This window comes from Protomyctophum parallelum (genome assembly GCF_964188405.1).
Source record: "Protomyctophum parallelum genome assembly, chromosome: 12".
Lineage (NCBI taxonomy): Eukaryota > Metazoa > Chordata > Actinopteri > Myctophiformes > Myctophidae > Protomyctophum > Protomyctophum parallelum.
In genome coordinates this window covers 50,790,769-50,814,613 of record NC_139712.1, presented here as the reverse complement: position 1 = coordinate 50,814,613, position 23,845 = coordinate 50,790,769, and the positions used below count along the sequence as shown (strand labels likewise).

At 45.9% G+C, this 23,845-nt stretch overlaps 1 protein-coding gene across 1 annotated transcript in view; it reads right to left on the bottom strand.

Moving 5' to 3' along the window:
• odad2 (outer dynein arm docking complex subunit 2) overlaps positions 1 to 23,845 on the bottom strand; it is a gene marked incomplete at its 5' end in the record, with an annotated part of 96,255 nt that overhangs the window by 62,660 nt on the left and 9,750 nt on the right. Inside the window, 7 exons of the mRNA XM_083777823.1 lie at positions 4,321 to 4,475; positions 4,815 to 4,925; positions 6,006 to 6,260; positions 10,572 to 10,781; positions 11,190 to 11,336; positions 20,702 to 20,858; positions 23,164 to 23,384. Coding sequence (XP_083633949.1) covers positions 4,321 to 4,475; positions 4,815 to 4,925; positions 6,006 to 6,260; positions 10,572 to 10,781; positions 11,190 to 11,336; positions 20,702 to 20,858; positions 23,164 to 23,384 — 1,256 coding nt within the window. The remainder of the gene's footprint in view (positions 1 to 4,320; positions 4,476 to 4,814; positions 4,926 to 6,005; positions 6,261 to 10,571; positions 10,782 to 11,189; positions 11,337 to 20,701; positions 20,859 to 23,163; positions 23,385 to 23,845) is intronic.

Genomic DNA, 23,845 nt, shown 5'->3' with positions numbered 1-23,845 from the left:
TGTATTAAACGCATCGAGTGATTCCAAAATGGCAGAACAGGGAATAACTCTGGAGCGAGCGAAGACAGAATTTAGACAGAATGTGAGGTAAGGAGCTGTATCATTTTGTATGTGTAATTATGGTCTGCTCATCATAGGGCTGGAACAGAGGTAAGACAGAGAGGGGTAGTGGCTAATTGGAAGCCAACCCCACAATCTTAACCCAAAACATTATTGTGCTGGCAAACAGGGCCGGTAAACTTGGCAGTCACCACTTTCCATTGCAAAGTTATTCCCTCACTCTTTTGTTATAGGTCTTTTTTTTTTATAATTATTTTTTTGTTTTGTTTTTACACTACTCATGTGTGTCCCTAACGCCTTGATATATGGGTGCAAGAGGCCATCTATCTACATTAAAATATGTACACAGTAAGCTTCTGATGACTCCAAGGTTGGCTTCTTTATAAAGGCCTTTCATTAAAGAATAACCTCTGCCCAGACTCCAAACCCTTTCTGTAATGCCGCAAGTCTAATGGACAACACAAGCTTCTGGGCCTTTAAACGATGGCCGCTTTAACCCATTTTGACCTGGGAACAAAGTCAACAAATGTCTTCTAAATAAGTTCTAAACAGTTTTCTGAAAAACCTCACGTTTCTGTGTCAGTCGTTCTCAAACATTTTCATGTCAAGGACCCCCAAGATAATATGTAATTGGCCGCCGACCCCCATCTGAAAATATGTTGTTCCAGGGACCCCCCCCCACCAGAAGCCAAGATTTGAGTTAAAAACTTTGGCTCTGAAAGAATATATATTCAAAGATTTGCGCCACATTTTCACGGGTTTTTCAAAAATAGCAGATTTACATACAAGCTCGTAGCACGGCACTCGGTGCTTGTAGATCTGCTATTTGTCAACAGCTAAAGCATAACGATGCTTAAAACACCAAAAGGGGTTGCCGCCCAAAATGGGTTAAACAAACACACTTTGGTTATGAATGTAATTATATTTCTGGCCATCAATCATCTCTCATTGTGATGCATCATTAACCCATTCTGACCGGGCATCCATTTTGGTGTCGGCATCATGTTATGCTTTAGCTATTGAAAAATAGCAGATCTACAAGCTCATATCGCGCCACCGAGTGGCGCGATACGAGCTTGTAGGTCTGCTATTTTTTGAAAAATCGAAGAACGACTGACATTTTTAGAATCTGATCTCAGGTCAGAATGGGTTGATCAGACCAGTGTGTCCCCAGTGGAAAACTCGTATGAATCTGATCTCAGGTCAGAATGGGTTAATCAGCAAAATGGCTAACACATGCTGCTGCTGCTAGCGTCAAGCACAGTAGGTCTCCCTCCCTGCCCTATACTGTCCAGACCAGGCTGGAGATCACTCACACAGAAGCACGCAGGCTTTGTTATGGGCCATGCACTGTGTTACAGTAATGTTGCTTCATGAAAACAGAAAGAAAGAAAGAAAGAAAGAAAGAAAGAAATCTCCCCCCCTCTCCCGCTCATTACTACTGCAGTTTATTCCAAACTGATTTCCATCTCGGAATGCCACTCAGCCAGTGATTGATTCTGAAATGAGCGCACGCCCGGAACGGAGCAGCCGCTCAGAGAGACCCAGTTACCATTAGCAGTCTTTCCCAATTTTCGACAGTAATGGCTTATTGGTCAAGCCATTCCAGGCCTCTGCATGACCTTGACTTTTTTATAAGTTATTCAAATAACCCTGTGAGAGAAAGAAAACGAAAACACACACACACACACACACACACACACACACACACACACACACACACACACACACACACACACACACACACACACACACACACACACACACACACACACACACACACACACACACACACACACACACACACACACACACACACACACACACACACACACACACACAGTAGTGTAGACTAGCGATATTTTAAGAAAATAAATAACGTTTGCTGTACATCATGCTGGTTTGCCTCCTGCAGCGGCGGGCGGCCAAGCTAGTTTCACCTTCGTTCACGCCCAGGTGCAGCGAGTGGCGTCCAGAAAACTACAGCCTAAACTCGACAGCACGCAGGAAAGGAGCAGCTATAAATGGGAACGTCATGGCCATTTTGGCTTCTCCCAGCTAGGTGCCTCGACGTGAAGTATTACATAATAGTCCTAATGATAGCAGGGCTATATACCTTCTGAATACCCTCTCTGATGTTCGCAAATTAAGTGCCACCAATTGAGGTTTTACATGTGGTTTAAAAGGTGCCATTATCATCATTCCATAGTGTTTATTATTACCGTTGCTTTTTTGCATAGCAACAATGTTATGAGTAATTACGCAGGGCACCAGGCCCATAATGGGAGCAAGTGTACGGAGGTGCCATATTACTCACATGGCCAGCTATAGCGCACTTAACTTGTTTTATCGCCCATGCCAAGCTGCACTCACAAGGGTTCCCAAGTTGTTGCCATTTCTGTTGTTTTTCTGACGGCTTTAAAAAAAGAACTTTGGTTCAGAAGTGGGCTGAACATATGAAAAGCTGTCTAGTAGCTCCAGTGGAGGGGCAGTGTGAGACGTTCACTCTGCACCCAGACAACGGGTGAAATGTGTAGAGTGCTGTTCACGGTGACATGAACCTCATTGAACTTGGCCCGTGTGAGGACGAGATTCCTCCACCCGTTTTCAATGAGATGTTATTGTCATGCTTCTATAATGGGATCTTAAAACTAAATTGAATTGTGGCAACAGGCATCCATTTACAGTTGAGGGGGGGGGGGACGTAAGTCTCTAAATGTAGGATATCACTCTGTCAGTTGTGATATATGACGTGCTGAAAGATGTTTGTGAGAGCTACTGGCCTTCTCTATTGTTATTTTTAGAATTCCACAGTAATTTGAATTATATAGCGTTCCCAACTCAGAAGCTAAACATTTCCACATAATAATCGTACCTCAACGTAAACCTATAAAGCTCTCAAAACTTATCGTTAAAAAAAGTGATTAACGGACAGCGTGTTATCAGTCCGTTTGGCTCCGTTGTGAAAAATAAGCCTTGGATTTATTGTGAGGTTGCCACGGTATTCATTTAATAGATGTGGGTTGTATTCTAGGTCTCCCGTCTCACACTGAATGAGAGAATAAGTTATGTTAAATCATTTTCTTTTCATTTCATGGGAGCAGCACCACTGGAGAGGCAGAGGCCTGCCAGGGCACGGACTCTGGGCATTATTTATCTTAGAGGGAAAATTACTGACTTAAAAAATCATCTGACGCGAACGCAAAAAAACCCAAGGAGCGTTCCAGAAATGTCACTGCTGAGGGAACTGCGCTAAATGACACTTAAATAAACGTCTGTCATACATGATAAATGATTAAAGGCTCTGTCAGCGTGCCTTTTCTGACATAATAGCAAATAGCCGTCGCGGCGGCTGATCCTTAGAGTATTATGCTCGCTTTTGTTCAGCAGACTGACAGAGGACTGCCTCGACTAACACGTCACAGAAGACCATAAAATCAACACCTTTGCTTTGTCTGTTGTTAGCAGTGGAAATTCCGCCCGGCAGAGACAGTCACGTAAAAGATCAAAACCTAATAGAATCTGTGCAAAAGAATAAAAGACGCGTTAACATTTTAGCCAAATAATCGCTTCGAACAGACGCGACGTAAAGCGACAGGGACATTATTATGACAACAGCGCGAGGGTGGAAAAAGTGAGATGACTAGCATGTGAACCAATGGGGCGACCCCCATAAAAAAGCAGCACATGTGATGGTGATTGCACGGATATTCTAACACGCTCAAGGAGTCACCCGGTTTGCCTAGGGCTCCCGCTCTAACCGCAGCGAGTCAGCAAACATAAATTTTCCAAACACGACGAACACATGCTAAATTTGCTATTAACCCCCGCTTTTCAAAATTGAGGCTCATTAGATCGCCGCTCGCATGTAAGTGATTTGTCAACGTCAGGGTAATCCGTTACCGGCTAATTGCAAACACACAGACGTAGGCCTCGAAAACACGGGGCTGTTCCATGATCAGCCCCATCACGCAAAACAAACAGCAGCAGCACACCAGCTATGGCCGTTTATTAACGCGTGTGAGTGTGCATGCATGTGCGAGACAAGAACATGTGCGCCACATGTATGCAAGTGTATATGCCAACCTGACTGACACGCATGTGTGTGTGTGTGTGTGTGTGTGTGTGTGTGTGTGTGTGTGTTTGTACATGCGTGCGAGACAATGTGCGTGCGTGTGCAAAGGTGTGTGTGTGTGCCCTCATGCGTGTCAGTGTGTTAATGAGAGGTAATAAGCTGAGACCCTGAGCAGGGAGGCGTACTTAGCCACGTTCTCCAGGCTGATGGAACACTTCCAGATGGCTCCGGTGGTGGCAGCCAGCAGCAGCTTGTTGTCCCCCTGGCTCAGGAGGGACACCAGGGGCTGGAGGCCCTTGTAGCGACGCACCAGGTCACGGGTGAGCTTGTCCTCTGCACACTGAGAGGCCAAGACGAGAGAGAGGATGTCGGGGTGTAAACGTCAGCTCTCGCTATACAATGTGCTTCCAATTAGAACACTGTGGAACAGTAGACTACATAACCAACCATTCAACTTTTTACACGACATAGCATTTGTATAGTCCTGGTCAAAATGCTGCACTGTCGCCTATAGGGAATATTATTAGAGGAAAACACCGACCTTAAAGATGGCACTGGCGCAGTGCATTTGAAGCTAAAACACCGACCTTAAAGATGGCACTGGCGCAGTGCATTTGAAGCTAAAACACCGACCTTAAAGATGGCACTGGCGCAGTGCATTTGAAGCTAAAACACCCACCTTAAAGATGGCACTGGCGCAGTGCATTTGAAGCTCTTGGTTGTCACAGCTGAGGTTTTTGACCAGGTCCTTGATCATGCCCTCCGTTTGAATGGCAATTCGGTAGCTTCTCTGTAAGAGAAAGACAAAAAATATATGTAATCCATATTACGGTATGCAGCCAACATAACAGGGCTTCTCTAATCTAAACACATGAACGGCTACAGTATTCTGGGAGGCGAAGAGTCAGCTAAAATTGCTCTATGTAGATCTACAAGCTGACGCAACGCAACACGGTTTTTGGGTTGGCTATTTTTGCCAGAGAGATTTGGTGTAGACTAGGGAGAAAAAAGCAACCCTGGGGGACTACAAATCTATCAACCCTGGGGGACTACAAATCTATCAACCCTGGGGGACTACAAATCTATCAACCCTGGGGGACTACAAATCTATCAACCCTGGGGGACTACAAATCTATCAACCCTGGGGGACTACAAATCTATCAACCCTAGGGGACTACAAATCTATCAACCCTGGGGGACTACAAATCTATCAACCCTGGGGGACTACAAATCTACCACTAATTTGAAAAACATTTACAAATAGTTCAAATAGCCAAGCTCCCAACGTGTCAATGTAGATTGGACATTTTCACCATTTTAAAATGTTTTTCGAAATAGTAAACAATGGGGTTGGCAAAAGGGCCTTTCTGTGTGGAGTTTGCATGTTCTCCCCGTGTCCCCTAGGGTAAGGTGCCCTCCCAAAAAGCATGCAGTAATCCTGGTCTCCAAAAACGTCCTCCCCCTGGCCAACACATCAGGCGCCCCTGACGGAGGGGAAAGGAACTCGTTGGGATAACGTGTTCCTTCCACGCGCAACGTCCAAAACGGGGAAAGTCCCCCCTGTCAGGCGAATAGAAGCAGCTTGGACTCATCATGCATGAGGTCAGCCCGTTGCTCTCCCCAGGTCGGCAGAGGGAGTGTAGCGCCCAGGATTACATTAGTTAATCGACACTGGGTGAAAAGAACTGGTTAAAAAAATTGTGGGATACATTTTTCTTTTTTTAACACATTTTGGGTGGGAACCCCTTTTGGTGTTAGCATTACGTTATGCTTTAGCTATTTAAAAATAGCAGATCTACAAGCTCATAGCTAGAAAAATCGAAGAACGACTGATTTTTCAGAAAACTGTCCCCACACAGACGATGCCCACCTCTGAAGCACACTCCTGCAGCGTGCCCACCACGGGGACGAGCATGTCGTGGCGGGGGGACCTGAGCAGGCGCGCCAGCAGAGGGATGCCCCCGGCCCGGCGGATGGCCTCCTTGTTCCTGGCGCTCTTGCTGCAGCTCCAGAGCGCCAGCGCTCCGCAGCGGGCCACCTCCAGGTCCTTCTCCTGCTCGCCGCTCAGCGTGGCGCTGCCCGGGGCGCCAGCACCACCGGCGGGCACGCAGTCCAGCAGCTCCACCTTGATATGGAGAGAGAGAGAGAAATGTTTTACTTCACCCGTTCTGACCGGAGATCAGATTCTAAAAAAATGTTCTTCTACATCCTGACAGTTTTCTGAAAAAGCTATGTTTCTACGTCAGTGGTTCTTTGGTTTTCAAGCAGACCTACAAGCTCGTAGCGCGCCACTCGGTGGCGCGCTAGGAGCTTGTAGATCTGCTATTTTTCAATAGCTAAAGCATAACATAATGCTGACACCAAAAAGGGTTGCCGCCCCAGAATGGGTTAACTTGAAATACTCTGTTACATGTAAAGGTTTATACATTCATAATGTATTGGCGTCAAAGTGTACTTAAAGTGCCAAAAGTAAAAGTACTACTTATACAGAAATGAACCGTTTCAAATGTCAAAAGATCGTAAAAGAAATGGCAGATCTACAAGCTCACAATGCAGCTCGTTGTGAGCCTGTAGATCTGCTATTTTCAAATGGCCGAAATGTATTGGGGCGTGTGCCGTGTGGTAAATATATGTTTTGTAATAATAATAATCAAGTTTCCAAATAATTGTAGTGGAGTAAAAAGTACAATATTTTCCTCTGAAATGTAGTGGAGTAGAAGTAGAAGTATTGAAACTTTTAAATACTCCAGCAAAGTAGACGTACCTCAAAATTGTACATCGCTTTTTTTTCGCCATCGCTTTATTTTCGCCATTTTCCGCAATCGTTTTTTTTTCGCCATCTCATCATCATCTCATCATCTCCATCATCATCATCATCATCTCGCTTTTTTTTCGCCATCACTTTTTTTTCGCCATCGCTTTTTTTCGCCATCGCTTTTTTCGCCATCGCTTTTTTTCGCCATCGCTTTTTTTCGCCATCGCTTTTTTTTCGCCATCGCTTTTTTTCGCCATCGCTTTTTTCGCCATCGCTTTTTTTTCGCCATCGCTTTTTTTCGCCATCGCTTTTTTCGCCATCGCTTTTTTCGCCATAGCTTTTTTTTCGCCATCGCTTTTTTTCCCCCATTTTTCGCCATCGCTTTTTTTCGCCATCGCTTTTTTTCGCCATCGCTTTTTTTTCGCCATCGCTTTTTTTCGCCATCGCTTTTTTCGCCATCGCTTTTTTTTCGCCATCGCTTTTTTTCGCCATCGCTTTTTTCGCCATCGCTTTTTTCGCCATAGCATTTTTTTGCATCGCTTTTTTTTCGCCATCGCTTTTTTTCCCCCATTTTTCGCCTTCGCTTTTTTTCGCCATCGCTTTTTTTCGCCATCGCTTTTTTTTTCGCCATCGCTTTTTTTCGCCATCGCTTTTTTTTCGCCATCACTTTTTTTTCGCCATCGCTTTTTTTCGCCATCGCTTTTTTCGCCATCGCTTTTTTCGCCATAGCATTTTTTTGCATCGCTTTTTTTTCGCCATCGCTTTTTTTCCCCCATTTTTCGCCATCGCTTTTTTTCGCCATCGCTTTTTTTTCGCCATCGCTTTTTTCGCCATCGCTTTTTTTCGCCATCGCTTTTTTTCGCCATCGCTTTTTTCGCCATCGCTTTTTTTCGCCATCGCTTTTTTCGCCATCGCTTTTTTCGCCATCGCTTTTTTTCGCCATCGCTTTTTTCGCCATCGCTTTTTTCGCCATCGCTTTTTTTCGCCATCGCTTTTTTTCGCCATCGCTTTTTTTTCGCCATCGCTTTTTTTCCCCCATTTTTCGCCATCGCTTTTTTTCGCCATCGCTTTTTTTTCGCCATCGCTTTTTTCGCCATCGCTTTTTTTCGCCATCGCTTTCTTTCGCCATCGCTTTTTTCGCCATCGCTTTTTTTCGCCATCGCTTTTTTCGCCATCGCTTTTTTTCGCCATCGCTTTTTTTCCCCCATTTTTCGCCATCGCTTTTTTTCGCCATCGCTTTTTTTCGCCATCGCTTTTTTTTCGCCATCGCTTTTTTTTTTTCGCCATCGCTTTTTTCGCCATCGCTTTTTTCGCCATCGCTTTTTTTCGCCATCGCTTTTTTCGCCATAGCATTTTTTTGCATCGCTTTTTTTTCGCCATCGCTTTTTTTCCCCCATTTTTCGCCATCGCTTTTTTTCGCCATCGCTTTTTTCGCCATCGCTTTTTTCGCCATCGCTTTTTTTCGCCATCGCTTTTTTTTCGCCATCGCTTTTTTTCGCCATCGCTTTTTTTTCGCCATCGCTTTTTTTTCGCCATCGCTTTTTTTCGCCATCGCTTTTTTCGCCATCGCTTTTTTTCGCCATCGCTTTTTTTTCGCCATCGCTTTTTTCGCCATCGCTTTTTTCGCCATAGCATTTTTTTGCATCGCTTTTTTTTCGCCATCGCTTTTTTTCCCCCATTTTTCGCCATCGCTTGTTTTCGCCATCGCTTTTTTTCGCCATCGCTTTTTTTTCGCCATCGCTTTTTTTCGCCATCGCTTTTTTCGCCATCGCTTTTTTTCGCCAACGCTTTTTTTTCGCCATCGCTTTTTTCGCCATCGCTTTTTTTCGCCATCGCTTTTTTTTCGCCATCGCTTTTTTCGCCATCGCTTTTTTCGCCATCGCTTTTTTTCGCCATCACTTTTTTTTCGCCATCACTTTTTTTTCGCCATCACTTTTTTTTCACAATTTTCCGCAATCGTTTTTTTTTTCGCCATCTCATCATCATCTCATCATCTCCATCATCATCATCATCTCACCACCACTGCCCCTGAAGGGTAACAAGAAGACTCACCCCGGTGCGTGCCCGTTCTTCCTCCCGGAATTTTCCCCAGTGAGGGGGATAACTTTGTAATATGCTATTGGCTGTTTGTATTCTTTTTGGAAGAATATAAAAAGATACTCCTGTGGAAAGGCTATATTATATTACTTAAGGTTTTGCCCCCTCAAATGGTACCTCGTCAGATAATCCCCACATATCCTACAACAACTTCTGTGAACAGACTTCACTGTAGTAGCTTTTCATAAATTTTATTTGTACTTAGGTTAGAGAAATTCAAAATGCAGCCGTCTGCTGTCCAGCCTCTCCCACCCCTCACTGGGGAAAATTCTGGGAGGAAAACAGAAACGGGGCGAGTCTTCTTGTATTCCCCTGAAGAACCCAAGACATTCGGACAGGGGCCGACATCGATGCACAAAATGTGACGAGGAATGCAAAACACTCGCACACCGCACATGCACGCACAGACAAAGCAAAGCACGTAATATGCCTGGGTTTATACTTATTCGCGGTGGTGCTGCGCGCACCCAAAACAGCAGATCTGCAAGCCCACAGCGTGTCGCATCTCCGCACATTGTGAGTTTGTAGATGTGGTGTGTGTTTGCTGTGCGACATGATGCGCAACCGACTGTATAAATAAATCAGCCGTACGGTAACAGGCCTGCAGTGCAAACAGCAGTCACCCACTGCTGCACTCACTGCAGCACGCAAACTCTGTGAACCTGGATTGGACCTCGCCGCGTTCAAGGATTCCGAGATCTCCGCTGGCTCTGTCTGCACCGGGGCGATAATGGCCGTCTCCAGATGAGAATAGCTGGAGTTTGTTGGCTGTGATTAGGGGCGTAATTAAAATTCTATTACCACGGGGGCTGACAGGATTAAAAAGCCAGAGATGGCGGGGAGTGGAAAAGCGTCAGGACAGATGTTGACGTTAGGTCTGAGGAGCCCAGTGTGACGGCTTATGGCCGTCCTGTCGGTGTTTTAATCCGTAGTTCCTGGCCCGTGAGACAGAGCAGGCAAATCTATTACACACACACACACACACACACACACACACACACACACATATACACACACACACACACACACACACACACACACACACACACACACACATATATACACACACACACACACACACACACACATATATACACACACACACACACACACACACACACATATACACACACACACACACACACATACACACACACACACACACACACACGCTCGCACACACGCTGCACAGTTCAAAGGTGGTCTCGTAGCCGTAGCGTGAAATTAATCTGCCCTTTGCGAGTGACTCGCACATGAGAACATCCGATTCGTGAGCTGGGGAAAATATACAAAGCACGGGGGCTTTAATCACAGGTCCCTCTGTCAATAAACATGAACGCAGGTCGTTGGACGTCAGGGACATTCTATCTGTTTTTCGGGCCTGGACCTGCTCTCGTGTGAGGTAGAGACTCTTATAGTCGAGGCACTGTGCAGAACCGGGAGACGTGCTTTAACGAAGGTTGTGTCCGTGTCATGTGCTGTACACCATAGGGGGGGCAAGAAGGCAACCGGGCGACATTGCCCAACACCACCTTTACAGTGTTTCTGTACACCACCAGAGGACAGCCATTACTTCAGACTCACCAGTTTCTTAATGCCTCCGGACTGCCGGACGGTCCGCCGCGCTCGGCGGAACTTGGCCACGTTGGCGATGGTCTCGGCGGCCAGCGCCTTCAGCTCCTTCACCGGCGAGTCCAGGATCTTCACCATGGTCTGGAGGCCGCCCAGGTCGGCGATGGCGTGGCGGATCTGAGAGCTCTGGCTGATCTCCCTCAGGATCTTCAGGGAGCCGATCTGACCGCGCACGCACACGCACGCACACACACAAGTTAAGCAAACGGAGACTTGGGGGGAAGAAAAACTGTGCCCTGATGCAAACATGAGGTGAACATCTGTACGCCAGGGGAGCAATAACAACACAGACTTAGCTGAACGTTCACCCTCTCCTCCTCCTACTAAAAATAGTCGGAAACAAGAAAAGTCTTAATAAAGTGGGTTAGCCGGCGCCCACAGATGTCATTAGGTCTATGAGGATAACTGCTACCCTGTGTCTTTAAAATCAGCACTCTCTGGCACTGGGGGATTCAATGAGGATGTGTGGTTCTTCTAGCTTACAAACACAGGCTGGCACACCACAGTGCTGGCTCTGTTTGGGGGCCCGCGGGCCCATCTAGGTCCAGTTCTTTGGCAACGGCTACTCACTTTGCATTTGATTTCTTCTGTATCCAGCAAGTTAATGAGGACTTCAAGGCCACCTACGTCCCGGATGGCCAGTTGGCACGTCTCCTGCACTAAATTAAAGTCCCTCATGGAGCACAGAGCAATCACAGTGGCCGTCTGGTTCCCTCCCTGAAATAATAATGCCAAGCACCATTGAATGAAAACGGCAGGCAGTGAGAGAGAGAGAGAGAGAGAGAGAGAGAGAGAGAGAGAGAGAGAGAGAGGTGGAGAGAGAGCCGAGTGGGAGAGAGGGAGAGGGAGAGGGAGAGGGAGAGGGAGAGGGAGAGGGAGAGGGAGAGGGAGAGGGAGAGGGAGAGGGAGAGGGAGAGGGAGAGGGAGAGGGAGAGGGAGAGAGAGAGAGAGAGAGAGAGAGAGAGAGAGAGAGAGAGAGAGAGAGAGGTGGAGAGAGAGCCGAGTGGGAGAGTTAAACATGAAACAGGCATTTAGAAAATGGAATGAAGAGGACACAGGCCTCCCTCCCTCCTGTTCGTCCCGCTGGGAGACCACTCCTGCTGGTGTACTGTACTTTTGTTTATAACCACAGCCTGGTAAGTGTTTAGCTTTGTGGCGGTACACAGCGATGGAAAGAGAGTATTTGCTAACAGAGCACCGCTCCCCCCCCCCCCACGACTACCGAGCTGAGGCCAGAAACCAAACCATTAGACAATGACCTAAGATTGAAAAAGTAGTACTTTAACGGAGACCTCAAACTAATAACGACTTTTTGGGGCATTTCAAAGAAGAGCTGAAAGAAAAAAAGAAAGCAGTGAGTGGGCCGGGCTCTGTTTTGACAGTTGCTATAAACACATTATGACATTTAACTTTGCACTTCCCAATAATTAGCAATTCTTACACTACTAAGTCAATAAGTGGTTTTTGTGAGGGGGAGAAAAAATAAAGAAATGGGGAAAAAAAACACCCATTTGGTGTCAGCATCATGTTATGCTTTAGCTATTTAAAAATAGCAGATCTACAAGCTCATATCGCGCCACCGAGTGGCGCGATACGAGCTTGTAGGTCTGCTATTTTTTGAAAAATCGAAGAACGACTGACATTTTTTTTAATCTGATCTCAGGTCAGAATGGGTTAATCAGACACAGTGTGTGTCCAGCGGAAACCTCGTATGAATCTGATCTCAGGTCAGAATGGGTTAAGTGCAGCTCAATATGTACACATGGCACAGGGCAGGAAATTGAACATATTAGATTTTATAGCCTCATAATGCAATGTGTGCACTAGTAAAAAAAAAGAAAAAGACAAAAAGAAAAAGACAAAACCAGGGATTTAATGTAAGTGCCATAAGGTCAAGATGTGATACACACTGTAGTGGCACTCACTGTACTCTGCTCTCTCTTACGCTAAGTGTAGCGTCTAGAAGAGGGGATCTTGAAGCAGGTATAGACAGAATCCTGGATTCGGTCTACCTGCTGTCCTAAATAAAAGTTCTCTCCCGTGGGGCCAGCACCGCTAAAAAGGCTTTTGGTGTGCGTTAGCATCCTTGTGCCTAGTGTAGTGTCTAAACACGTGTTGTGGCTTTTATTTTTTCACATTCTCCCTCCTACATAGATCCACATAATGTCCTGTCTGTGGGTGGAACTTGACAGCGTCATGGCACAGAACATAACAATCTTAGGGTGAGGTCATGGAGGTATTTAAAGTACAGTTTCAGTAACAATAGCCCTGTTTTTCTGTGTTATATTTGGTCACTATCATATCTATAGCTGCATAACAAAAACCCTGTTGACGTGAGACAGGCTTTTTCTATCACAAACCGAGGGGGGGGGGGGGGGGGGGGGGCAGTCAACGTTGGGATGGAAACAGAAGTTCATGGTAGTAAGTAGGTAGAAAACGCAACAGTTGAGAGGCTGTAATTCTAGACATGCTATGCGGCTTTGATATGCGACACTGAAAAAGCCTGCTCCAAAATCTCTCCTGGCAAGTGAACAATCCAATCTTATTCTGTATTTCTTTATACTCTAGTTTAAATGCATGACAGATAGACTTGAACGTGGGGGTAAAGTCAAGGGCGCTTTTAAAACTTGTTTTTTATTATATGCACACTTCATAAACATTTCAGACATCCCAGACTCATCCTCCCGTGGATTATTTCACCCGCACGCATGGGAATGTTATACAGTACAGTACAGTACATGTCCTGCAAACAGTTATCCATGTAGAAGGCTTATATATACTGAGAGAGAGAGAGAGAGAGAGAGAGAGAGAGAGAGAGAGAGAGAGAGAGAGAGAGAGAGAGAGAGAGAGAGAGCTACTGTACTGTATATATTCACACACTATATAGTAGCCAATAATATATATAGAAGGCTGGCAGAGTAATCTGTTTCAGGCGGCTATGGGAGGATCCAGCTCATCAGCGTACAGTAGGGCAGCCTGCACTACAATCTCAAGCTCTGTTTGATCATATCTCTCCCCCGAAAAGGAGGGCTCTGACACGCTGGGATAACGGGCACATGTGTTCCCCATATCACAATGCCTGGCCTAAATGTGAACCATTTGCCCATTAACAGCAGAGAATATACCGCGCTTCCTTTGTCTCCCACGTTCTCGCACTTCAAAAGGTTCGCTTGATTCGTAGTACCTTGTAAAAAAGAAAAAGAAAAAAGGGGGGTATGTTTTGAAACGGCGAACTGGTGAGAACAGTAAAGAAAAGGGTCATATGCTTCCATTTTTACGTTAGCTTCGGTCTTGAAGTACAGTAGACATTCTTTAAAAAAACACTGACAACATCTGACAATCTTTTATGGTGGCGGGGATCTTTGACTCCCCCCCCCCCCCCCCCCCCCCCGAGCACGAGGCCAGGGCAGGCGGTCAAAAGCGGATCCCATTCCATGCAAACCAATGAAACCAATGCACGCGACGAGTCTCTAAATACAGCCCTATGGAAGTGCTCTGTCTGTGTGGAGGACAATGTTAACTTGAATTACACGCTGCATGCCGTCACCTCGTACAGGCTCAGTGTTTCATTACCGGGTAAGATAAGAGCAATAGTACGTTGATTTAACTTTGCCGTGTGCGGTATGGGGGGGCAGTGAAAGGTTGCAGAGCCGTAATGTGTTTTATTTAGGCTCTATAAAACGCCACAGGTGAAAATGTTAACTCGTGAGATTCATAAACCCGAGGAAGGTGACCCTTTTCAAGCAGCAGGGATCAGTAATAATAACAGCAGTGACTAATGTCCTTGTAAATTACACCCTAAAAAAGGGATAAAATATCTTTAAACTGTGGCACAAATCACCGAGGTACCGTACCGTACGGCAGGCAGCGCGAGAGATCGGAGGTGTAAATCATTTGGAGATCCGGCGAATGTTGCCCAAAGCCTTGCGCGTCCGAAAACTATTATTCCTTAAATGACTGGTGGTTTATTGCAAAACACAATAGCGAGTGCAGATAACTCCCACATGCTGAGAGACCCCATAAAGCACATTTACTTTTGGTATCGTGGAATTCACATTATTACGCTCATGTGCTGTGGGTGAGTAATAATCGTGTATCTACAATTCAAACAGTAATCCTTCTAGGAAACGGTTATTAAGATCATTATGTAAGTGATGTATCCCCTCATCTGAAAAAAAGGGGATTTACAGGAGATTTACCACGCTGAGCGGTCAAATTAAATTCACAATGTGAAAGTGATATGAGCCACTTAAAGATGCTTTATGCATTTGGTCTCCTCCTTTCGGCCTATAGGGCTCCAGCAGGTCAAAAGGAAACGTTTTCACACACAGACGCACAGATAGCAGACACACACACACCGCTCAGCAGAGTTCTGGTTGGTTGTCAGACGGCCTTGCATGCCTCAGCCACGCCTGGCGTATAAATCACAGTGCTAACCCTGCCGGAGCAGGGACAGGGTTAATAGAACTGTCAGTGATGCCGTGTTGACCCCAAGCCCCTTCTTTTACAGCGTGGCGTAGCGGTGTGTGTGGTGTGTTGTTGTATGCATGCGCCGCTGCTGGTCAAGAGGGCAACGCATGTGCGCGTGCAACGTGCGCGTGTGTGCCTGTGAGTCTGAGTGTGTGTGTGTGTGTCACATGCTGGAGTGGTGACAGGTGGACAGAAGCCACTGCCTTGTGGTTCACGGACGTCAGTGTGCAAGAAAGAAGCGCTGCGTTCTGGCAGAGGTCGAGTCCTGGAGGACGATGTGGTTTCAACTTTCTCCCAGAGCCGGCTCGTCTCTGCAGCCCGACGACTCGGAGCAAAGTGGTACTAATGAAAAGAGCAAAAAAGCTCGTCCCGCGACTCCTGCCTGTTCCATTACGGGCAAACGGACAGGGGGGAGGGAACGGATAATTAACGGTGGTCTCTATGCTTCGTATTTGACACAGGATCTCCAATAAAGCAAAACCTGATCGCTCAATTGGGCCCCCACCGTTCCTCGCCGCGGTAAGAACGGACGGTACCGAGCAAACAAATGAGAAGCAAAACGTTCTTTGAATTATAGAAGGATGCTTTACTCATGAGCGTGGAATTATGCAACTATTTCTGCTCCTTGAGAAAAACCTCCAGACTAGACATGCTGTAAAGGCATTACAAGGGTTTTTAAAAATGTTAAGCTTTTAACAGAGCCCTTTGGTTCTTAAAATAGTACCTCCGATGCTTAACGGCACACAGCATAATTAACTACAAATTCACCTCTGGTGAGAAAATGAGCCGGCACTGGATTTACCTGCACTGGAGGCAGGATTAACTTTTTACTGTAGCAATTTAGGAGAATTAGTTCTCAGGAGAGCGGGCTGGAACAGTAGTACCGCCAATGGCCAGCAGAGGGCAAGCAGACTTACAGACAGGTCTGCAAACACAAGGTTCAAATGAATGGATAAAAGCAGCTCAGCTCTGCTGACCCACTGACACCTTACAACTGCATGCACCTATAACACTTGCCAAGGTTTTGACTGAAAACTTTATTAACAGCTTGTAGAATAAGTACAGGAAAGCACATTTCAATACAAAGTCTGCTATTAAGAGGATTAAAAGACACAACAAAGCACTACAGCTTTGCCTTGTTTAGGGTTCACGTTAATATTGATTTCAGAAAACGTACAGTAATTGGAAAAACAACTAATGGGGATAGTTCAATTTGTTGGATGATGATGGAATATCTGGAACTTCATCATGCATCCAAGTTATACAATATTTCTTAATGTACATGATCCTGAAATCAGTGAAATGTCAAACATTAATCTAGTAATTTATGCAAACAAATCAAGCTATAAGGTATTTACTAAAAAGCTGAAAGGATGTTAACCCATTCTGAACGGGAACCCATTTTGGTGTTAGCATCATGTTATGCTTTAGCTATTGAAAAATAGCAGATCTACAAGCTCGTATCGCGCCACCGAGTGGCGCGATACGAGCTTGTAGATCTGCTATTTTTGAAAAATCGAAGAGCGACTGACATTTTTTAGAATCTGATCTCAGGTCATAATGGGTTCATCAGACCAGTGTGCATAGGCGGCGGGTGCATAAGGCTAGGGAAGGCTTAGCCTTCCCAAAAATTATGCTGGGTATTTTTTTTATATATATAATATATGTGCGCAGCATTATAGAAGGTGTCAGAACTCAGCAGCGCCAGTGCCCGCACGGTTCACAGTTCACACCACTGCGGCAACACTGGCACGTTCAGCGGAGTGACTGCTGTCTCTGTGCCGTCTGTGGAGAGCCATGAGCCGCGACTCCCGGAGGGGCAGCAACACGCCAACACCGCCGGGTAATCTACACTGTCACTGACTGACTGACTCGAGACTTGATAAAAAGACTTCCAAAAGTCGTTGTCTGTGTATAGGCTAATTCATTGGTAAAAGTATGCTAAATAACTCATTTTTAGACCATCTGGGAAATAAATAAATAAATAAATCCGCGGCGGCGGCCTCGCTCCGCTCGGCCGCGAGAATCCCCCCCCAACGCAATTCTATAGCCTACCCAAACGTAAAACGCACCCGCCGCCTATGCCAGTGTGTGTCCAGTGGAAACCTCGTATGAATCTGATCTCAGGTCAGAATAGGTTAATGTACATGATCCTGAAATCAGTGAAATGTCAAACATTAATCTAGTAATTTGTGCAAACAAATCAAGCTATAAGGTATTTACTAAAAAGCTGAAAGGATGTTAAAATGATTGAAGGTGAAGAAAGCCTCCTCTGTAGAAGGGCCTCGCCTCACCTGCCACTGATCAGAACCAGCAGGGCACAAGCAGGGTAACTGACAGCAGCTTCGGTGACACCGTGAAAGTAGAACCAATTGGCTCGTTGCCAAACGCACCATGTAATTATTGTGGCTATTTGGTTCTGGTAAAAACAACCATACAAAAGGTAGCCTGGTAGGCTAATCACAAAAATGATGTGCTATGGAAAATGGTCATTTCTTTCATCACTAACTGAATTGCCTACACAGTCTTAATACTTTATCGTGTCACTATGCGTTCCACCCGTGACATACTGTGAGCCTGTAGATTAGGTATTGTTGGCGTGTGATTGAGATATTACTGTGCTTGTTTTCCAGTGCCATCGCGTGCGTGCGTGTGTGTGTGTGTGTGTGTGTGTGTGTGTGTGTGTGTGTGTGTGTGTGTGTGTGTGTGTGTGTGTGTGTGTGTGTGTGTGTGTGTGTGTGTGTGTGTGTGTGTGTGTGTGTGTGTGTGTGTGTGTGTGTGTGTGTGTGTGTGCGCGTGCGCGTGTGCGTGCATGTGTGTGTGCCGGGTGGAGTTGATATGACATACTGTTTAACAGCACATACTCTAGGTATAGACTGTATAAACACATTAGCGCCCACCAGGCAGCATCGTGAAATGAATATAATAATGTGATTGCGATGCCAAGCAGAGCAATCATTTGATCTGGTCTGTGTGTTGTCTGCAGCTATAGAGAGCGCCGTGGGGAGGAACACAACGAACGGAGCCCTCTCCTAAAATAAAACAGATATTTAACTTGGCCCGTGATGAGCTTTGAGCCTGCGATGGTAATGATATTATAACATGACTGGTGGACAAACCCCATAAATAACTGTGCGGTGTGGTGTGGTTTCCAGACAGATAGAAGGTTGGGATACTGTATGTCAGATCCTCGAGTGGATGTGGGAACACCATAGAAACACGCACATACACACAACAAAAAACTAAAAAGCGGCATGTGCCCGTACGGTCCTGCATAAAATTCGAATATATACAAGCGCACTGAGATTTCTTTATCTGAAATTTGCCACTTTCACATCGCTCACATCTTGGCATTCATGTTTTTTGGATAGGAGCAGGCAGCTTGCTTTCAGAGCGCGTGCCAGCAGAGGTACATTTTCTTCCATTATATATTCTATTTGGTTTAGCTAAAAATATCGATGGAGAGCCGAACTTTTTGCAGGTTGTGTTTTCTTTACGAGATTTACGCCGTGGCCCTGGCCAATGATCTTATTAGGCACCGCGCCACAAAACACAGCTCACAAATCCCCCCCCTTATATCTAATAATGCTATTCATAAATTCATACAAAACACTGTAATGTACACTATTTTTCCACACTGAAATAACAGCAACTTTTTACACATAATATATATTTGTCCGACACCTACAGTTTGCCTTCTATGTTGTCATGGAATGTGTACAGGCTGAAACTCTACCCCAGGTTCTACCTAGAGTCACAACTTAAGCTCTTTTGTTTAAAAGTTGAAGCTCTACTGTATATTCCCATAGTAGTCATTAGAGTGTTTGTTCAGTAACAGGGGTCTCTCCAGCTCTTTAATCCTTTTAGACCCGAGTTAAAAACATTCACTTTCAAAGAATATATATTAAAAGATTTGCGCCACATTTTAACGATCAGTCTTACACAGTCTTAACCCATTCTGACCTGAGATCAGATTCATACGAGGTTTCCGCCGGACACACACTGGTCTGATGAACCCATTCTGACCCGAGATCAGATTCTAAAAAATGTCAGTCGTTCTTCGATTATTCAAAAATAGCAGACCTACAAGCTCGTATCGTGCCACTCGGTGGCGCGATATGAGCTTGTAGATCTGCTATTTTTAAATAGCTAAAGCATAACATGATGCTGACACCAACATGGGTGCCCGGTCAGAATGGCTTAATCCATTTAGACCCGAGTTAAAAACATTCACTTTCAAAGAATATATATTAAAAGATTTGCGCCACATTTTAAGCAGACCTACAAGCTCGTAGCGCGCCATAGCTATTTTTCAATAGCTAAATTATAACATAACGTTTAACACCAAGAGGGGTTCCCGCCCAAAATGGGTTTCAGGTGTGGCACCAATTGGAACCAATCTGGATAAAGAACACATTTATCAACGTCGATTTGATTCCATTAAAAACTTCGCCTGCTTATTTTTCTTTTGTTTCATAATTTCCAATTGCCCTTTTTATATCCTGTATGAGTTCTCTCTCCTGATTGGATTAAATTAGTATCATGAAAATGCTAATTATCTTATCTTTTTCTCTTTATTATCTCTGTAAAGTTTTAAAAACTGACTGATTTGTACACTGTGGATTGTACTGTGTAGCATCATCCAGAGAAAAACGGACATCTGAAGTCAAGTGGCCCCGCTGCGTTCACAGTCAGCCTGGGTCACTGGCGTTTCTGTCCTCTCCCCCCCCCCCCCCCTCCCGCCATGTGTTTTGACACATTAATATTCACCATATGCACTGTCAAGACCTTTCACAGGCGCGCTTCATTTTTATGCTTCTGCGGTGTGGGCAAACAGAGCGTACAGCTGCCGCTGTCAAGACAGCTCTCTTTCCCTCTCCTTGTGCCTTGGCTCACACGCGTAACCAAACAGCCCTGTGTCAGAAACCCAGGAATCCACGGGCCGAGCCAACCACTTCAATACGGCGTGCACCGTCCCCCCCCCCCCCCGTCCCCCCCACCCCCCACCCCCACTACAAAGCACGGCTTGGAGCTGGATCGCCGTGTAGGTTATTTCATCTGACGTCGTCCCGCCCTCCTTATCGAATGACACCCTGATGCAACACGCTACACAGGCCGACGCAGGGCAGGTGGAATTATGATGCATTGTAATTATTCTGCGTGCCGTTTGGACAGCGGTCAGAACCTCTCCTTTGCTGTATATATTCATGGCAGTTTTCAAGCCCCCGACGACATTTTTATATTTTCGACTACAAGTGAAGCCCTTCAAGGGAGAAACGCCTTTGATGTTTTGAGTATTGACTCGGGGGTCGGCATCAAAATTCCAGTACGGATCACAGGATTTTACCATTTCCTGTCAGTTGCGACCTTTGCCTGCGGTGGTACAGTACATGTTTCTCTGCAGAGCACTGTTTTTAAAAGGTTGGATACTTAAGGGTGATGATTTATATTCGGCTGCATGCTGGTGTTGCGCAACCAAAAATAGAAGCCGATCTAGAAGCTCACAAAATGTGAGCAGCGAGACGGCGCGTCGTGAGCTTGTAGATCGGCGGTGCGCGACACGACATGCCCTTATTTCCTGTGTGGGTGGGGGGGGCAGTGCTTTACTGTACCTTAAGGTACTTCACCAGCTTCTGGATCTGCCAGTATTCCGAGGGCAGGTCGATGTTGCTCTCTGCCCGGCGCTCCGGCTGCTCCTCGTCCTCCTCGCTCTCCGAAGAACTCTCGCTCAACTCCTCCGCCGGCGCGCCTCCTGCTGTCGAGGTCCTCCTGCACACAAAGGTCACGATAGGTAGATAGATCCACTGCGCACGCACGCACACACACACACACACACACACACACACACACACACACACACACACACAGGATTGCAACCTACAAAAGCGAGGGCTAGTATAACAACTAGACAATACATACAGTATAATTCCTAAAAAAGGGATGGAGAGTGCCATGTTATGACCATCAAGGATATCAATTACACCCAAACGTTTTACATATTTATTTTGTGTGCGCATCATGTGCGTCTCGGCTTCTAAGTTCTTTCCTGTGTTTTTGAAATAGGAAAACGATCAGTGAGCGTCCTACACGACCAGCTCCATTGAAAGAGCCTCGCTGAAATCCGAGTGTCGAGTTTGAACTTCCACAAAATCTAAGGAGCAGCGGGGCACGCGATGGCTGGAAGGAAAGTGCCTGGGATGACTGGAGCCATCATCATACACACACGACCATGCACACACACGCAAACACAAATGGCAGATGGCGTTTTTCAAAGTCGCCCGGGCCACTCGGATAACTGTGTCATGAAAATTGCGCACCGCGGAGCAATGAAATTTGGTACGCGTTCAAATGGGGCCGCGGGGAGACAGTTCCCATGTAGACGCACAGATAGCATTTCCAGGGGAGCCCATTGTGAGAGGAAGTGAGCCGCCGCCGACGTGAACCAAGCATTTTCCAAGCAGTGCCGAAACAACAGCGACAACAATGCTTTTAGCGTAGCAATTGAGTGAGTGTGTGTGTGTGTGTGTGTGTGTGTGACTGTGTGTGTGTGTGATCATCAATGTGCCTGAGATAACAGTTGCTGACTGCTGAGCCCCTTTTCAGAAGTATACACACATTACCCAGTTTTAACTGGCGAGCAGCATAAAACCGCTATCATTGAACAGTGGCTAGAATGGTCCCAGTAAATGTATTACTGCAGGGGCCCTGTGTACATTGGCAGGCACAATTATAAGGACAGCTGTGGGGAGAAGCTCAGCTGCCAGGAGACAAGAGACGTGTAGGTTGGCCTATACTGTACGCTGCCTCAAATTATTTGCAGTTTCCACTGAAGATATCGCCGCCGTTAAACCCACCCCCCCTACCACCAAAATAAGCATTTTGGCCAATCTCTGCGTGTGATTTAATCTCATGTAACGTACTCCATCTGCAGAGGTGGAAAGGGGGGTAACCATTATGGCATCGGGCCAAGGAGAAGTCACTGTGGGGGAGAACTTACGTTTTGTGCGTCGCCTGGTGCCCGGGTGAGGACGGCGCTGAGAAGGCAGACTTCTTCTTGCTCTCTGATCTCAGCGTCTTGTCCCGTATCTCAGCGGGCCTCTCCCTCCCAGACGCCTTTCCACCTCTCTTCTTTCCCCCCACTTCCCTGTAATCATCACATGAAATGAGGAGCCGTTATGCCCTTTTCTATTTTGCGAAATGGTTATGTCTCTAACGTGATCATTATTTAACAATTCTAGACGAGGGATCGCTGTGCTATTTAGGTACTTTTATCATGAGCCAATTGCCCCTCAAATGGTGACTGGTGAGGGTGGGGGTAGTTATCACAAGGTACAGCTGCGAAAGCTCAGGCCCTGCTAGATCTATTTATCAATCAAAGACCATGTGTGATATATCATTTGGGGATTTCTTGTGAGACCTCTCCCGGCTTTTCCGTCTGTAATTGGGAGAGGGTTTTCCACGCTGCGAACACAGACATCAACTTAACCCATTCTGACCTGAGATCAGATTCATACGAGGTTTCCGCCGGACACACACTGGTCTGATGAACCCATTCTGACCTGAGATCAGATTCTAAAAATGTCAGTCGTTCTTTGATTTTTCAAAAAATAGCAGACCTACAAGCTCGTATCGCGCCACTCGGTGGCGCGATATGAGCTTGTAGATCTGCTATTTTTAAATAGCTAAAGCATAACATGATGCTGACACCAAAATGGGTGCGCGGTCAGAATGGGTTAAGAGCATCTGTAAGTAAACGTATAAAACATGAAACCACGGCTAGATAATGTGTGACTGCTGGCATTGGAGAAGATGCAGTGAGAGCATGCTTGTGGCATTTCAACCCCCGGCGCTTAATTTATGCTTCGTTGTACAAAGGAGTCGCACCACGAAAATTGGAGATCTACAATGCATTGTGAACTTGTAGATTGTGCAATTGTGCAAAACGGTCTTGCGACCAAGTATGAACTTTGCTTAACGAGTCCGCCAGAGAAAGCCATCCCATGCTTGGTACGCAGTCAGTGACCCAGACAATATTTCAGAACACATCAACAGGGGTAGTGGAATCATCACATACTCATAGGGAGACACCAGGCCGAGATTCTTCCACTTCGGAGATGGTTCTAATTTCTTTCTGCCGCCTGGCTTGTTCGGCGTGCGCTGTTGTCTGGCCTTCTCATGCACATTCTTTTCCTGATGCTCGTAAGACCTTCGGGCTTGGCCTTGTTCCTCCGCGTCAACCGATTCCACATGTTGGATTTTCGCTGTTGATGGAAGTTCTTCTTGAACTGCGAAATCCTGTTGGTGAGACAGGGGGGAAAAAACAGACAAGGGTTTGGGAGAGTGAGGAAAAAAGACCTCTGAAATAGACACTATAGCAGTGAGATATACAATGAATTTGGGTTGTTAAAAGAAAAGTCCTTCCTTCTGCAGCACCCTTCCTTTAACAAAATCATGAGTGATATTATATTGTCCCCCAAGTTATGGGACATATTTTCCATCAACATCTTGACATGATGCCCCTTTATTCACTGTGTAAGAGTTAAGACACATCACGCGCTGACGCGTACAGTAAGAGGCTGCTGGCCATCGTGAGCTGAGAAGAGCCGTATAAAAAACTAATCAGGGTTCTGAAACAGTATCAGTGACCGGTCACATAAAAACTCTCAACAATCCCCAGGCCTGGATAACAATTCAGCCTTTATTGAGCCTTGGGAATAAAATAACACGTTCCCTGTGTTTTACACCGAAGAGGGTCC